Below are 17,677 nucleotides of genomic sequence, written 5' to 3'. Positions count from 1 at the left end.
ATTTTTAGCCACTCTCCCTCCTCCAACTCAAGTTCAAGCTTTCCGAGACACACAGACCTCTGTCTCCCTGACCTGGGATCCTGTGAAAGACAGCCCAGAGCTCCTGGGTTATTACATCTACTCCCGGGAGGCAGGATCATCCGAGTGGAAAACAGTTAACAACAAACCCATCCAGGGCAACAGGTGAGTTTGCCCCCACCCCCTTCCTGCACTAGGGCAGGGCCGTACTAATAATGAAGCCTGCCATTCACGGTACAGTTGGGTGTTGGGCACTGTTCTAAGTTCTTTTCATATATTAGGTCATTTAGTTCTGGCTGCAATCCTATGAACTTAGGACTATTATTTCTTTTTTATTTTTATTTATTTATTTATTTTTTGCGGTACACGGACCTCTCATTGTTGTGGCCTCTCCCGTTGCGGAGCACAGGCTCCGGACGTGCAGGCTCAGCAGCCATGGCTCACGGGGCTAGCCGCTTCGCGGCATGTGGGATCTTCCCGGACCGGGGCACGAACCTGTGTCCCCTGCATCAGCAGATGGACTCTCAACCACTGCGCCACCAGGGAAGCCCCGTATTAGTTCTATTATCATTGTACAGATGAAGAAACCGAGGCACAGAGCAGTTAAGGAGTTTGCCAAAGCTTAGCTAGTAAGTGGAGTTTGCCGAAGCTCACTTAGCTAGTAAGTGGACTTGACCCAGACAGCCTCTTTTTCGGCAAGCACTCACTAGGAGCACACTGTTTGCAGGTAGTGGTGACTGGCTAGGTCTTGTCTTTCCAGGAACTTAGAGACAGAGAGGCAGAGAGTGCAGCCAGGGCGGCTGGGGTTCAGGCTCCACACCCGCTCCTCCCTCACCGGGCACCCCTGCACAGAGACTCGCCCTCTCTGAACCCGGCTCAGACTCCTGTACTTTTGCCTATCTCACTTGCACTCCCCTCTGAGTCTCCCTCCTCACTCGGTGGCCCTGGTCCTTGCAGGCAGAAGCCTCGAGGCTTCTGGACTCATGACTTCTCTCCGTTTTGAGGCTCTGTCGGGGCAGGGGCTCAGGTAGGGACACCCACCCCCCTTCCCTTTCCATCAGACAACCGGCTGGGCCCTGAGCACACCTGTGGGCTCCCCTTACCCTGGGCTGCGAGCCCCAAGATGATCTCACCCAGAAAAGGGGACAGGACCTGGTGCCCCTCTGGCACATGGTGCCTCACGGTCACTCATGCTTTGTCACTGCTAAAGTTCTCCAGTTGGAGAATAATCGGGTTTGGGACAAATGAGCTTGGAGTGCAGGTTACCCCTAGGATGACAACTCTCCCCTGACTTGCATTCAGATGTGCGTCCCTGAAGGGGAGGACAGGGGCTGAGGGAGAGTCATGTGATGAAAGTGGCATGTCAGAAGAACGTGTCACACATGGGGCGTGGCGTGGTCCTCTGGTACATCCAGAGACCTCGTCACGTGTGCATGTCATCAGTTACATGTGTCAGGGCTGGGAAGAGGCTAAACACTGCTGCCCAGGAGTGCTGCCTGGGGTGATGGTGTGAAGGGAGCTCAGCTGGGACGTAGGGTCTGGTCCACCACCGTTCCATGAGCTCCTTAGAACCTGGCTCACAGGAGATGCTCAAAAAAGACCTGAATGAATGAATACTGAACAGGCAGGCGTTGCGCTGGGATTCGGGAGACCCGGGCTCGGTCCAGGTCGTGTTCCTAACTGGCTCTGTGCTCTTGGCTCACTCCACTCCTTCTGGGGGAGCCCTTCCCTACCTGTAAAATGAAGAGACTAGATGGTTTGATCCATAAAGGCCCCTCTGACATTCCAACATTCAACTCGTCGGGGTCAACTGGCCGTGGGAAGCTCCCTGTAGAACAAGATTTGCTACAGGAATATGTTGATAAGTGAAAAGGGAAAAAAGAGGTTCACACTTTGGGTCTTATCAAGAAGAGACAGGATGGGAGGACATTTTTCTCTAAGCCAGAGTGTCCTTGTATGTCTCTGGCTGATTATTCAGAGGTCTTTAAAAGGACTCTGTGCTTTAGTCACAGCATCCGTACAGATAAGAAGAGCCATTTGTTGTGTTTCCAGGATGAGGCCCAAAGTCCTAGAGATGTACCAGGTTGCTCAGTTTAGGGGTTGGCTACCTGGGCCTTCAACTGGTAACTTTCCCAGAGTATTCGCATCTTAATGATGGGCTCTGGAAGCTACATCCTTTAAAACCTTAAGGACCTCATCCTCCAGGGGACAGGCATCACTCTGGGGGCAGGGGCAAGGTCTTTAGGCAAGAACTGAGGCCTCTAATCCTACCACGCTGGTGGCCACTTATCCCCACAAAGTTGTTCTAGAAAGTTCAGGAATGTCTCCATGCTGCTGGTTTGGCATTTCCTGAAGGCTGTACATTTCTCTCCCAGGTTTACAGTTCCCGGGCTGAGGACAGGGAAGGAGTATGAGTTTTGTATCAGGTCAGTCAGCGAGGCTGGAGTTGGGGAGAGCTCAGCCGTCACTGAACCCATCAAGGTCAAGCAGGCTCTGGGTAAGTCCAAGGGGCAGGTGCAGCCTGCACACCTCTGGGGACAGACCTGGGCTGAGCAGAGAGCAGGGGGCTTATCGACCACCACTTGGAGGGTCCAACTCCAGAGGCCATGGGGCAGAAGCCTTCTCAGGGGATCTGGTGCTGACCCCAACCACCCCTTCCTTTGGGGAGGAAGTAGCAATGGCCTGAGGCCATGGGGTGAAGTCTGGCCAGCTCGGAGGCCCAGGTGCCCTGCACATAGCTGAGTCAGCATTACCAATGGACGCTACTGGCTAAGTCCGTGCCCCAGAGCAGTGTGGGCAACCACTGGGGGAGGCTCGCTGCCTCCCTCGGGCCCCACTGCCCAGTCCGGCTGCCCCTCGGGAGCAGTGGCCCTCACCCCCTTGCCTCCCCGTAGCTACACCATCTGCTCCATATGACTTTGCCCTCCTGAACTGTGGGGAAAATTATATGGTCATTGGGTGGAAACCCCCTAAGCGGCGTGGAGGGGGCAAGATCCTGGGCTACTTCCTGGACCAACACGACTCAGAGCAACTGGACTGGCACTCGGTCAACCAGCAGCCCATCCCCACCCAGATGTGCAAGGTGAGGCTGGAATGCGGCCACTGGCCGGGTGTCCTGATTTGTGTGGGTGGAGAGTGGGGGTCAGGGTTGGAGGTCCTAAGGCTGAGAGAGGCCTCAGGTTTGGTGCCTCGATAATCCAGCTGATTGCCAAGTGCAGACCAATCTTATGTGAAGCTCCTATAGACCTCCTGCTGTGAACCTCGTCCCCTGTCTCCCCAGCCTCAGCCTTCACGGTCTGTGTTTTTCCTCTTCAAGGTCAGTGACCTTCATGAAGGCCACTTCTATGAGTTCCGGGCCCGGGCAGTAAACTGGGCTGGTGTTGGAGAGCTGTCGGCACCCAGCAGCCTGTTTGAGTGCAAAAAGTGGACGATGCCTCAGCCAGGTGAGCGGCTGGGAGGTGCCAAAGCCCAGCACCTGTCCTCCCCTCCCCTCCCCCAAACTAACAAACAAGATGACCGCTACTGCCGGGCTCGCTGTGCATTCAAGCTTGCTCTGTTGGTCCCAAACCCCAGACCCCTGCCCCCTGTAACCTCTGACACAGTCTTAGCTCTGCCAAGTCAAGAGCCCTGACCTTGGCCATTGACTGGCCCTGTACCCCCATCCAAATTATCCTCTAGCTCAACACCCCATCTGAGCTCCGATTCTCAACACAGACCAATGTCAAACCCCAAAGGCACACTGCTAGGTGACCAACTCGTCCCAGTTTGCCCAGGACTTTCCCAGTATTACCACCACAAGTCCTGTGTCCCAATCCTGGACAAACAGGGCGGGTTGGTCACCCTCTGCACCACTCCCGCAGCGCCATCAGCCTTCTCACAAACTAGCCCTTCATCTCCCCCTTAGGATGGAGGGATGACAACCTTCCATCCTTCTGTTCAGCTCAGTTCTGTTTTCAGCACAAAACCTTTACCTGAATGGCAGATAATCACTATGTGTGATGCTTTAGACAACGACAGTTATAAACAACTGATATCTGTTGGGTACTTACTATGTATTGACACTTTGCATAAGTTATGTCATTAATGCTCATGACAGCACTATTTTATAAGAACTATTATTATCCCCATTTTACCGACGAGGAGATAGGAACATAGAGGCTAAGTAACTTGCCCAGAGTCCCCATAGCCTGAAAAAGGGTGTTCGCTGGGACATGAACCCCGGTGATCTGACTCTGGAGTCCACACCCTGAGCTTCTACATTAAACACTGAAATGGCAAAATTAGAAAGATTAATGCTGTCTGGGACAGGGCTGGGGAGGGTCAAGGATGTTTCCCAGAGGAAGTGATACTGAGCACACTTTGAAGAGTTAACTCTAGTTCAGACACAGACCAAGCTTTGCCATGAAGCCAAGGCCGGCCAGGTCCCCACCATGTCCAGAGCAGGCACTTCCAGGCCTGGCTGGGACTGAAAGATTGATAAGCTTGCTGACTCGCCACCCGCCCACTGGCTGACTGGCTGGCTGACCATTTGGCTATCCATCTCCTTCTCTACCCTGTCTTCCCCCAGGACCCCCGTATGGCGTGCGGGTGTTTGAAGTGCGGGCCACCTCCCTGATGCTGATGTGGGAGCCCCCACTGTACCAAGGGGCCGGACCGGTCACGGGCTACTGCATCAGTGTCCAGGAGGAAGGCTCTGAGCAATGGAAGCCGGTCACTCCAGGCCCCATCTCTGGCACCCACCTGAGGGTGAGTCCCTGCCCCTTCATCCTCTGACCCGCCCTAAGCCTTCCCTGCCACAGGATATGGCAGGACTACGGAACGCCAAAGCTGGAATGACCCTCAGAGATCACTGCCCTCACTTAATGGCAGCAGAGGACCAGAGAGGGGGAGTGGCTTAGCCAGGGTCACGCAGCGAGTCGGTAGTAGGTCTGGCCGGCGGTTGGTCTTAACCTGCTCCATGTTGTGCAGACTCCCCCTTAAAACCTCACTTATAATCAGCAAGGTATATTAGCATTTGGATATGCACATCCCTTGAGCTAGGAATTCTACTTCTGGGATTGAACTGTAGAGAAATAATTAGTCAAGTGTGCAAAGACCTAAGGACAGTGATGCTTGCTGTAGCGTTGTTTATAAAGGCAAAATTTGGAAACAGCTTAAATGGCCATCAGTAGGGGGTTTGCTTAAATAAATCACAGTGTATCCTTAATGTGGACTCAGTGTCAGGGAGTGTAAAGGCTACAGTAGCTGAAGGAGTGGCAATACTATAAAGAATGAGGTAGAGCTAAAAAAAATAAAAATAAAAATTGAAAAATTGAAAAGAAAAGAATGAGGTAGAACTATGTGTATGTTGTGACATAAAAACATATCCACCATATGTGGCTAAGAAGAAAAATGCACAATACAGAGCAGGATACGTATATGTTAGATAATATTTAGAACATGTATATCATATTGTATATTAATGAACATGGAGGCATATATGCGTTTCTTAATTTAAATGAGAAGCAAACTCTAAACTCTTTGGATAAATAAGAAATCTAGCAGAATCATTGGTTTTATTCACCTGCGGTGGTTGTTTTCACTGGCACTCGTGTAGAAGCGGAAGCGCAAACAATGCTTTCCTGGCATAACAAAGACAACTCACACATATTTGTCATGTCAGAAAACAAAGGTGTCCGTTGAAGCATTCTTAGCAGACACAAATTACTAACAGACAATCCATCAGGATCACAGACTTCACAGCATCCATCTCTGAAGCCAGCATGTCTCAGAGGCCTTCTTTGTTTAAGGAAAGTTTGTAAGGAAAGTTCTGTGATGTGTATTAGATTTTATCTTCTGCAGCTCTAGGGAGAGAGGGAGTATTTTCTCCACCTCATTTTCCTGAGGCATCTTTCACCAGCAGGCAGGAGGGTGTGTGGGTTTCAAGACCACACGTTAGCACTCTGTTAGCACCAAGAGGAAAGAAAGCAGGCTTGAGAGGCCCAAAACAATGTGGAAAGAAGATACTAACAAGCAGAATATGGCACATGTCACGTTTCTGCGTGGTTTACGTGCATCTGCAAGTCTAAATGGATTTTTACAAAATTGTCAATTCTGGTCATCTCTGGGAATGGGGCTGCCAGGAGAGCCTTACCCCTTCATTTTATATTCTTTTCTATTGCTTTAATATTTCCTCCAACAAGCATAAATTTCTTTCATAATCAGAAAAAAATAAAAATATTTCCTTTTGAAACAATAACATTAAGGCTATCTAAGACCAGATGAAGAAGGGCTTCCCTGGTGGCGCAGTGGTTGAGAGTCCGCCTGCCAATGCAGGGGACATGGGTTCGAGCCCTGGTCTGAGAAGATCCCACATGCTGTGGAGCAACTAGGCCCGTGAACCATAACTACTGAGCCTGTGCGTCTGGAGCCTGTGCTCCGCAACAAGAGAGGCCGCGACAGTGAGAGGCCCGCGCACCGCGATGAAGAGTGGCCCCTGCTTGCCGCAACTAGAGAATGCCCTCGCACCGAAACGAAGACCCAACACAGCCAAAAATAAATAAATAAATAAATTTATTTTAAAAAAAAAAAAAAAGACCAAATGAAGAAGGGCAAGCTTCAGCCCATGGAATGCTCTGAGAATTCCGCCCCCACGGGGCCCGGCTCCTTACAGTAGAGTCGGCCAGTGCTGGACAGCTGGCCCGAGAGCCACGCAAGATGGATGGTCCCTCTGCTCCTCAGGCAGGCTGGCCCAGGGTGGGGGAGCCTCGGTGACTCGGCACCGTTCTGCACGTGGATGCTTGGCCGGCATTCACTCCCTCAGTCATTCACTCAGCACTTCTGGACACCTACTTAGTGCCAGATCTGGAACTAGATTGTAGATGTACAAAGCTACAGTCACAGTCCTTAGGGAACAGGCCATTACAGTACTGTGTGTCATACAATCAAGGAGGGTCCGAGGGATTCTGGGAGCTTCAAGGAGGAAGATAAGAGGCCTCTCCTGGCCTCATCCCATCTGTCCAAGCTGAGTGGCCAAGGGTGAGCTGTTGTTGCTAGACCAAGAGAAGGGGAGGGCGTTCCAGGCAGAGGGCTCAGCAAGGGCAAAGGCAGGGAGCTGTGAAGCGATGTGATGCGTGGGGGACCCTGAGGAGTCAGGGAGTGAAGGGGGCGCAGAGAAGAGGACAGAAGGCTGAGGATGGACGGGTGAGGAAGGCTTTAGGTACCAAGCCTCGAAATCTGGACTTTACCCTGAAGGCCACTGAAAGAGTTACGTGTACTCAGACTGCCATCTTGGAAACATTGGCAGAGGGAAAGATAGACTGGGAAGAAGGGTCTAGAGGCAGAGGCTCCATTTAGGAAACTGTTGGACTAATCCAGAAGAGAAGAAATAAAGCTGCAGTCAAAGGCGTGGCTGGGACACAGGCCACATTCAAGAAACGTTAGGGAAATAAAATGGGAACTTCGGTGATTAGATGTGTAGGGCTCAAGAAAAAGCTGTCAAAGATGATGATCACCGGGCTTCCCTGGTGGCGCAGTGGTTGAGAGTCCGCCTGCCGATGCAGGGGACGCGGGTTTGTGCCCCGGTCTGGGAAGATCCCACATGCCGCGGAGCGGCTGGGCCCGTGAGCCATGGCCGCTGAGCCTGCACGTCCGGAGCCTGTGCTCCGCAACGGGAGAGGCCACAGCAGTGAGAGGCCCGCGTACTGCAAAAAAAAAAAGATGATGATCACCAAGCTTCTTTCTAGGGTGACAGATGTAGGAGAGGCAGGGGGCGCAGGAAGAGAAAGGGTTTTCTTGTTGAGAGGCTGATGATGCGTTAAGTTCCGAGCAGGTGGAGTTCCAGGCATCCCAAGCATGTGAGGTAATCTCAGGGGAGAAGCTCACCTGAAGCTGGAACTCAGGAGAGCAATGTGCCCCTAGCCTGCCCCCCACCCCCAGGGCAGCCTGGCCCTCCTGGGGGTCCCCTGCAGCCCGTGGCCAAGGCTGCAGGAAGGGTGGGTCTTTGCCGTCCTCCGTGCTCACTCTTGCCCCCTCCCTTCCCCCAGATTTCTGACTTACAGCCGGGGAAGACCTACGTGTTCCACGTACAGGCTGTGAATTCAGCGGGCCCAGGGCAGCCGTCCATGCCCACCGACCCCGTACTCCTGGAGGACAAGCCAGGTAGGGGCAGGGGGAGGGCGCTGGTCTGCAGCAGGAGGACAGAACCTGCTGGGCCCTCACCCCGCCTCACCCCCCTGCCCCTCATTCCTTCCTCCTGTTTCTCTCCCATCCACACTCTCATTTATTTCTATGGGATCCCAAGATATGAACATATGGTTTCCTTCCATGTGCTGGGTCTTCCGTTCTTTATATGCCACATTCTTTTTTTTTTTTTTTTTTTGCGGTACGCGGGCCTCTCTCTGCTGTGGCCTCTCCCGTTGCGGAGCACAGGCTCCGGACGTGCAGGCTCAGGGGCCGTGGCTCACAGGCCCAGCCGCTCCGCGGCATGTGGGATCTTCCCGGACCGGGGCACGAACCCATGTCCCCTGCATCGGCAGGCGGACCCTCAACCACTGCGCCACCAGGGAAGCCCCATATGCCACATTCTTAAACTCATACAAGTCTTCGTGGATATTTAAAAGAATAGCCAACTTTATTTCAGATATGCCGTGTGGCTTTGCCTGCCTTGCAGTCACGGCTCCCGAGGTCCGCTCCTACCACATACGCCAGATGCTGCGCTGGGTCCTTACACGGTCTGGCCCTCCCAATAAGCCCCTGAGGGAGCTGTCACTGTCTCCACTTTAGAGCTGATTTTATTGTAGCTCAGAGAAGTTAAATGACCAGGTCACGCAGCTAGTATACAATGGAATCACTCAGCTCTCCTCGCTATAAAGTGTGTTCTTTTTCCATTCTTTTAATTATTCATTCATTCAGCAAGTATTTGGTGACACCCACACTGCACTGGGGACATGGCAGTGATGAGAAAGCAAGGTCCCTGTGCTGGTGGGAGGAGGGGCAGGACGAATGGACAGTAAACAAGTAAATGATGAAAAAGTCAGTGATAAGTGCTATAAAGGAAGTGAAACAGGGTGATAGGGTGGGGTGGGCTTTCCTTTAGCCTCAGTAGTCTGAGGAGGTGACATTTGAGCTGAGAAGGAGCCTGATCACACGAGGCCTTGGAGGCCACAGCAAGGAGTCTGGGCTTTATTATTTTATTCAAGAGCCATGGGCAGCCACTGGAGGGGTTAAGCAGGGGAGCGACCTGACCCGGTTTATCTTTTCTAAATGTCTGTTGACCTCCGTTGGATCCTGCCCCCAGATGCTCGGGAGATCGAGGTCGGTGTGGATGATGAGGGCTTTATCTACATGGCCTTCGAAGCCCCCGAGGCCCCCGACTCCTCGGAGTTTCAGTGGTCCAAGGACTACAAGGGCCCACCGGACCCACAGAGGGTCAAGGTCGAGAAGGAAGTTAACAAGTAAGTGAGGGGAGGGGGCAGCACGACTCGTCCACGGGTCCCAGACGTTGTCGGATGAGTGGGCAGAAGCTCGTGGGTGAGACCATCCCGCAGGACCTCCAGATAACGAGCTTGAGAAGACTGCTTGGTCTCTCATGAAGGATGCTGACCGCCACCTGGGGAGAAGTGAGGGAGAGTGCATTGGAGAGGCTGAAACGGTGCCATGCATTTGCAGATCCTTTTTCTGTAAGGAATGTGCCTCCGAGGAGACACTCAAGACTTGGTTTCTAGCCTGAGTGCCAGTGACTTGCTCTTGCAATCTGGGCTGAGCTTCCTCATCAGTAAAAGAGCGGTTAGGATGTCAAGTGCCCCCAGGTCTCCCTCCTCCACCCCCAGCAGCTCTGGCCTTGGCCCTGTCCAGCAGGAGGCAAAGCTGATGACTTGAGCCCTGTGGAGAGAGGCAGGCCTGGGGGATGTGGCCAGTATGAAGACTGCTCCAGAGAGCCTGGCTAGTGAGGACCATTGAAAGTGGCAGGCCAGATGTGCCTTGGGCAGGGGACCCCAAAGAGGTGTAAGGAGGCTGCCACCCCTGCTTACTGGCTTGGCCGGGGTCTGGGCTGGGGTGCAGGGCTTGCAAAGCCGACCGAGACTCCCCAGCTCCCAGGCCTCCAGGGCACACGGCCCCTCTCAGAGCCTCTGCCCTCCTGTCTCTGCAGGTCCAAGATCATCCTGAAAGAACCTGGCCTCGAGGATTTGGGCACCTACTCGGTGGTGGTCACTGACGCTGACGAGGAAATCTCAGCAAGCCACACGCTGACGGAGGAAGGTGATGCCCCTGTTCCACTGCCACCTCCCCAGAGAGATGACCCAGACATGGAGTCCCAAACACAAATACCCCAGAGGCCAGCAAGAAGCAATAAAAATGAGTAAAGCAGAGATTTCCAGGGAAGTAGGCCCTCACCCACCCATTCAGTCAGTCAGCCAATGAATAAGTATCTGCTGAGCACTGACCATATGACAGAGACTGTCCTAGGCACTGAATTACATCAGTGAACTCAACAGGCAGAAATCCCTGCCTGATGGGGTTCACGCTCTTCTTGTCTTTCTCTTTACTTTATCTACTTTTGATAAAAAGCAAAGGTACCAGTGAATTATTTCACTGCCTTCTGTAGCCTAAGAAAAACAACAGCATAAGTAGAATGATAAACTGCAAATGGCAGTTGGTCTGAGTAATGAGGATGGCAAAAGGGAGCAGTGGGGACTGTGGTAAACCAGAGAGGGGATGCCGGGCCTCAGCAGTCATCTATGAGACTCACCCTCTGCTGTCTCCATAGCAACTGGGACAGCCCATTGTCCTCCCTGATGATTGCACTGGAGGCCCTTTGATTTTGTTAAGAAGCAGAAGGCAGGCAGGTCCAGAGTGCAATTCCAGTTCCACAATTTCCTGGCTGCTTGACCTTGGATAAGTCATGAAACCTCTCTGGGACTCCGTTTCCTCATCTGTAAAGGAGGATTATAATCCCTGCTGTCCTAAGTGAAACAATGTTGTTATACAGATATACTTAGATGATTCCATGCAAACTAAAGCCATCCACAAAAGTAATGGGGTTTGCTTTTTGTTTTTGGACTGCATGCTTGCCATGTGTCCAGACTCATCATGCTAAGGACTCTGGAGCTTATAAGAGGAAATGAGATATGAGCCCTGCCCCTGCCAATTCATTCATGCAACACGTATTTATTGAGCACATACTGTGTGCCAGATACCATGCAGGTCCAGAGCTCAGCTTAGCAGAAGAGACAAACCTAACACAAAAAAGCAGTTAGCAGTGGGACAGCACTCTGCCGGCCTGCCCTAGACACGTGCAGACTGAAATGCTCAGTGGGAAGAGCAGACCCTCAGATACTAGGACAGTATGGCTCAGTGGGGAGAACAGACCCTCAGATACTACGACAGTATGGCTCAGTGGGGAGAACAGACCCTCAGATGCTGGGACAGTATGGCTCAGTGGGGAGAACAGACCCTCAGATGCTGGGACAGTATGGCTCAGTGGGTTAACAAGGGGCCTCAGGAGGCAGACAGTAATGCTCACTCCACAGCATGGTGTGAGGACTGCTGAGATCATGCAGAGCCTGGCACACAGTAGGTGCTTCTCTGGGGAGGTGGCACTTGATCAGGTCTTGAAGGACAGGAGAATAAGCAACCTCAGGATGGCCTGCAGCAGCGCCCACAGCCACCTCAGTGCCCCAGAGCCAAGGCCCACAGTGGTCATCAATCAACCCCTCAGTAGCCAAGTCGAGTCTCTTGGGACTTTCACCCAGTGTGGACGCTAGGACGGCTTCCACGGACCCCACTGGCCCGGGTATGTCATTCTCTTTGGTTTCTTCCTTGCTTCTCCCTGTCCCAGAGCTGAACAAGCTGAAGAAGTTGAGCCATGAGATTAGAAACCCAGGTAAGCGGTACAAGCCACCAGCCTTGGGCAGTCCCGCCAGGCCCACTGGGGTGTTCTGAGCAGGGCTGAGTCAGCCAAGAGCCAGAAACTAGCCGGGGGTGGGGGGGGGCGGGGGGGGAGCAAAGGATGGGGATGTCTTGGGGCTGGAAGGTCAGAGACCCAGGGAGTCCTCAGTCCACGAAGGGAACAAAGCGGCCAGCAGAGAGCACATGGGATGCAAGGGAGGGCAGAGTGGCTGGTTTTTTCTTCTTCTTGGATTGTGGATCATCTAAACCCCTGTTTCCCTCCATTGGCCAGGAGTAGCTTTTGCAGTCCCTGGGGCAGGGGTCACAAATTTGGGTGCATATTGGAATCACCTCCGGAGCTTTTCAAAATCCCGATGCCCAGGCCACACCCCAAACAAATCAGAACCTCTGGGTCTGGAGCCAGACACTGGTGTTTTAGAAAGTCCTTGGGGATCCAGTGTCCAGCCAGGGTGAGAAGCTCGACCTCAAAGCTGTGGGAAGAGGATGAATTCCCTGAGATGAATTCAATCTAGGGGGACTGAACGCGGGAAACCCTCCCCAGCCCCTCACCCCAGTCGTGTCTGCGTCAGACTCTGAAACATTTTGCACATTAAATGCCCACAGTGTGCTCAAGGTGGGGCTGTCGGGAGTGGGGAGGGGAGAAGGGTTCCCTGCCCACCCTTTCCTGTCGTCTGTCTCCCAGTGATCAAGCTGATCTCCGGCTGGAACGTTGACATCCTCGAGCAAGGAGACGTGCGGCTTTGGCTGGAAGTAGAAAAGTTGTCTCCAGCCGCTGAGCTGCATCTAATCTTCAACGAGAAGGAAATCTTCAGCTCACCGGTAATTGGGGGCTCAGAATCCCTAAGTGAGGTTCCTGGCCCAGGAGGTGGTCTCACAGGCAGTGGTCTCCACTGGCTGCACCTTCCCCTACCAGACATTTCAGAAATGGCCACCAGCTTTGGCTGTCACAGTGATAGGGTTGGGGGGTGAGGACACCTGGATTTTAGTACCTGGGGGATGGGTGGTAGGGATGCTAGACACTTGCCAACGCAAGGAACACTCCCACAAAGAACTTCCCATGCCTCCCACAATTCTTCACTGTCCTGTCAAACATTTGTAAGGTGAAAAACCTACATTCATGCTTATAATTATCCAAGCCTAGACCCTAACTCTGAGATACAATCACAAAGAATTTTTTTTTGCAGTGTAATTTTTTTTGCAGTGCAATTTTTTTTACACTGAATAGAGAGTTTTTATTCTATTAGCCACATTACCTATGCTCTTTCATTCATTTTCCTGTTCTTCTTGTACTCATGAGAATGTACATGAGTACAATCTCATGACAGATTCAATCATGAGAAGATCTTATTTGTGAATTTCATCTCCAGATGGCCATCAAAAATTATGTGTTATAAAGAGGGAAGCTGGTTCTGACAGAGGAGAAAGAGCTCGGGGCTAAATGTCAGAAGACTCATATTCATCTCCTGTGGGTTGTGTGCCCTTGGGCAGGTCTCTTCACCTCTCTGTGCCTCAGTTTCTGCATCGGTAAAATGGGGTTGGTTGCCCCAGAATCAGGAGGAGCAATTGGGAAAAAAATAGATTTGAAAGTTCTGCACAGAGATTAAGCGTGACCTTGGCTCATGGTAGAGGCAGGGTAACAAAGTCTGGACTCTTGGTACACAGCGCTGATACTAGCAGGTGCCGCTATAGAAAAATCGAACTAGACGATTCTCTCAAATCATACATACACCCTAAATGTGCAAAATAAAACGTTAGAAAACTGTTAGAATGTAACAAAATGTAAATAAGTGTTCATTCTGGGTAGCAGGTACACAGGCCTTTTAATATTATCCTTTATGGTTTTATGTGGGATTTTTTTATATTAAATTGCAAAAGAAGTAGAAAATAACCAAAAAACATGGCACAGTAGGAGGTTGGGGATTATTATTAATTGCAACTGATGCAAGCACGCAAGACGGTTTCCAGTGTCTGCCGGGCCCCGGGGTGTTCTCGGGGGCCAGGTGTGGGAAAAGCCCAGTCTATACACAGGAGAGGGGTACCTAGGGCCCCCTCCCCAGTCTCTGAAGGCTTCAAACTCTGCATATATTACCCCCAAGTCCAACCACGCCCCGATTTGCACCCTACAGCACAAATTCCCTGTGATTGGAAAAGGGCAGAAAGACTTTCAGGTTTTGTTCTCCCCAGAACCGCAAAATCAATTTTGTCCGAGAGAAGGGCCTGGTGGAAGTTATCATCCAAAACTTGACTGAGGACGACAAAGGGTCGTATACTGCTCAGCTCCAAGACGGAAAAGCCAAGAACCAGATCACCCTGGCTCTGGTGGATGACGGTCAGCTGTGCCCTGACCCCCGCCCTGCCCCATGCACCCGGCCTCAGCTCTCAGCCTGGGCGTCTCTATCGATACATCCTGACGCCCTCCTCTGGACCTGCGCTCCTTCTGATTCACACCCGTTCCCCCTTCTGTGTTCACAGAGTTCGACAAACTTCTAAGGGAGGCAGATGCTAAGAGAAGAGACTGGAAGAGAAAGCAGGGTAAGAACTGCTGGGGCGAACTTCAAACACCTCGGCCAGCAGGCCAGCAGACAGCGCCGGGGAACCGCTGGGCAAGTGGATTAATAGATCCCTCCGCCCTGCTGGACCCCCCGAGGGAGGGCCACTGCCATTTGATCTAGTGCTGTCCTCGTGCCAGAACGAAACAGCACTTGCCCAACCCCGAGAGTGAGCGCCCTAAACTTTGCACCCTAGATGCCTCCCAGATGCCTCACCCCAGTCCCCTCCCTCGTGGGGGCGAAATCCCAGAATCCGAGGGGCCAGTAGTCATTAGGTGCCCCTCCCCAGCTGCCTTCCCCTATCTCACCACCAGGTGGCGCCCGGGCCGAGCCCGGCGCTCTGACCGCTGGGCGTGCTGTTTTGCCCTCACAGGTCCGTATTTCGAGGAGCCTTTGCAGTGGAAGGTCACCGAGGACTGCCAAGTGCTGCTGATATGCAAGGCAAAGCCCCGCCCCCGCCTCCAGCCCTGCCCCCAGGGCCCGTGGGGCAAGACCTGTGGTTGTCCGCAAGCCCCGTGGTTGTCTTTTGCCCCATTCCCTGCAACTCCACACCCTGTGCTGCTGTGATCCCAAGCAGAGGAAGTAGCCCCAGGGATTTTGCATTTAACTGGAAAACAAAAGCCCAGGGAGCAGAGTTAGTGTGAATTAGTGTGCGCTGAGTCAGCCTTGAGCTAGATCTCCCAGCTGCTCTGGGAGGGGTTCTGGGGGTCAGGGGTCTGGGAGCAAGTGAGGGCTCTATATTTTGAGCGGTAGTCCCTGTGTCTGTTAGTAGCTCTGCCAGACACTGTTCTCAGCACTTCGGAGCATTATTTTATTTCATCTGCCTCACAATCATCTGTGAGAGAGGTGTTACCATCCCCACTTTAGGATGAAAAACCAGGTGGGGAACTAGCTCAAGACTACATGGTAACAGGCAGAGTCTAGAGCCCAGGTTTTAACCGGATGTGCCTGACTCCAAAGCGGGAGTTCTTTCTCAGCACCCTGCAGCCTTTTAGATAACTGGGGGAGGGCAGGGGAGGGGAGGGCGCACTCCCAGAAGCCTATCCATTCAGCAAACCTAAGTACCTACTCTGTGTAACACACTCTGCAAGCACTGGGCATACAAGGGTGAAGAAGTGGTCTCCTTAGGCCTGTAAGATCCCACAGTCCAAAGCAAGATCGTGGGGAAAACAGCGTAGCTCCTGCTGTGATGGAGATATGCAGGAAATTGATTACTCACGATGGGGCACACTCTGGGGTGCATAAAGGAAGGCTTCCTGGAGGAGGTGACACAGGCATTTACAAGAAAAAATAGGGTAGGAAAGGGATCAAGAAGCAGAGGGAATAGCATTAGCACAAGTCCCAAGTCCAGAAACCATCAGAGGAGACATATGGTGTGAGGAAGGGGTTGGCTGAGATTTAGCCTGGGGGCGGGGGGGAGTCATGTTTGTAAAAAAAAAAAAAGGTTCTGATGAACTGAGTCTTCACTTAAAAGAGAAAGCCTGAAGGAGTCTTCTCACTCCCCACCTTCTTCAGGTGACCAACACCAAGAAAGAAACCCGCTTCCAGTGGTTCTTCCAGAAGAAAGAGTTCCCAGATGGTCAGTACGACCCGCAGACTGGAGCAGGGCTTCTCTGCATCGAAGAGGTAAGTGCAGCTCTGACTTCAGGGCTCACAGCCTCCAGGCAGTGCCAGGAGCACTGGGCAGGGAGTCAGGACCAGGGTGAGGCAAGTGAGGCACTGACCTCACGCACAAACTTTCAGGAAGCACTGAAAGGCTCAGTACTCAAGATAAATAATATTTCATGCAATTTTTTTTTTTTTTAATTGCGGTACGTGGGCCTCTCACTGTTGTGGCCTCTCCTGTTGCGGAGCACAGGCTCCGGACACACAGGCTCAGCGGCCATGGCTCACGGGCCCAGCCGCTCCGCGGCATGTGGGATCTTCCCGGACCGGGGCACGAACCCGTGTCTCCTGCATCGGCAGGCGGACTCTCAACCACTGCGCCACCAGGGAAGCCCCTCATGCAATATTTTTAAGGATCAAAATTCATGCCAAAAAAAAAAAGACCATGAGGGAAAACAATACCAAAACTTTAAATAAAGACAGGCTCAGTAATACTGATTTTTCCTTTTAGTTGGATTCCAGTCCTGGCCCTGCCACTGACTGCATGGCCCTGGGCTAGTCACTGTCTCTCTCTGACCTCAGTTTTCATCTGTTACACGAGCAGGTCAGAGGGATGCTCTCTCAGAGATTCCTTCCTGCCCCCACAGCCTGAGATTCAGGACAGGAAGACAGTCTCCACGTGAGGCAGGTCTGGGCAGAGCAAAACAGGGCCTGGAGCTCACTTCTCCCACCCACGACCTCCCCGTGGCCCTCGGAGGAGTGTGACCTGGTTAAGGTAGAAGTGCAAGGCTTATTCTTAAATATTCAATGTTTTTCTGCCTTGCCCCTGATTTCTGTGGCCTCACCGTGTGCCAAGCAGGACTGCGGCAGATGCAGGTTTGCAGACTAGGAAGGAAATAATGATTTCAGGGTCCTCTCCCAAATCCTGGCCAAGATGATGGCAAGTTGGCCTTTGTCATCACAGTGCAAACTCCTCACACAGGGCTTGGCATCAAGTAGGTGCTTAATAGCTACTGAGTCTTGTCATAATCATCCAGCCTATTGGTGCAGAACTTTCTGGCTTCCGAAGAGTTATCTCCCTTGATCCTCACAGCAACTATAGTACGTAGCCAGGGCAAGGATTATGCCACCATTTTACAGGTGAGTAAACTGAGGATCAGAGGGTTTAAATACCAAGATACAAAGCTTGAGAGTGGGGCCGGAAGTTTCTCCAATCACTCTTACCGGAATTTGGCTGGGACTTTGGAGCCTTCACTGAGGGAGGGGGCAGGGGACATGGGAGAAGACTGTTGGGGTTTACAGCCCTTTGATACCCCAGTTAAGAGATGTTTCTGCCTTGAATCCTGCCTCAAAGCACACTATGTAGAGATGGTTGGGGTGAGAGGGGCCCTTTGAGGGGACAGGGAGGCAGATATCACGCCCCCACCCCCGCAGCCCCTGGAGGAGATGCTGTGTAATGAGAGGGGACAGCTGACTTCTGACCTTGCTTTCAAAGCATGACCCAAGTTCTTGCTTTGCTGAGTGTTGACCCAGGCTTCACTTGGGGTTGACAAGCATGTGCCAGGAAGGACCCCCTTGTCCTGAGCAAAAGAAAGCACACTTCCTTCTGAGAGATG

The 17,677-nt window shown here is 52.3% G+C and overlaps 1 protein-coding gene across 1 annotated transcript in view; it reads left to right on the top strand.

The window, feature by feature from the left end:
- Window positions 1–17,677, top strand: part of MYOM3 (myomesin 3) — a gene marked incomplete at its 5' end in the record, with an annotated part of 45,295 nt that overhangs the window by 20,372 nt on the left and 7,246 nt on the right. Inside the window, 14 exons of the mRNA XM_082615111.1 lie at window positions 9–183; window positions 2,394–2,515; window positions 2,913–3,100; window positions 3,335–3,461; window positions 4,586–4,764; window positions 8,043–8,157; window positions 9,296–9,452; window positions 10,148–10,257; window positions 11,837–11,881; window positions 12,590–12,726; window positions 14,092–14,236; window positions 14,380–14,439; window positions 14,830–14,897; window positions 15,972–16,082. Of these exons, the coding sequence (XP_082471237.1) occupies window positions 9–183; window positions 2,394–2,515; window positions 2,913–3,100; window positions 3,335–3,461; window positions 4,586–4,764; window positions 8,043–8,157; window positions 9,296–9,452; window positions 10,148–10,257; window positions 11,837–11,881; window positions 12,590–12,726; window positions 14,092–14,236; window positions 14,380–14,439; window positions 14,830–14,897; window positions 15,972–16,082 (1,739 nt within the window). The remainder of the gene's footprint in view (window positions 1–8; window positions 184–2,393; window positions 2,516–2,912; window positions 3,101–3,334; window positions 3,462–4,585; window positions 4,765–8,042; window positions 8,158–9,295; window positions 9,453–10,147; window positions 10,258–11,836; window positions 11,882–12,589; window positions 12,727–14,091; window positions 14,237–14,379; window positions 14,440–14,829; window positions 14,898–15,971; window positions 16,083–17,677) is intronic.

This window comes from Mesoplodon mirus (assembly GCF_964341445.2).
Source record: "Mesoplodon mirus genome assembly, chromosome: 3".
NCBI classification, from domain to species: domain Eukaryota; kingdom Metazoa; phylum Chordata; class Mammalia; order Artiodactyla; family Ziphiidae; genus Mesoplodon; species Mesoplodon mirus.
This window is presented reverse-complemented; position numbering and strand designations above follow the sequence as displayed.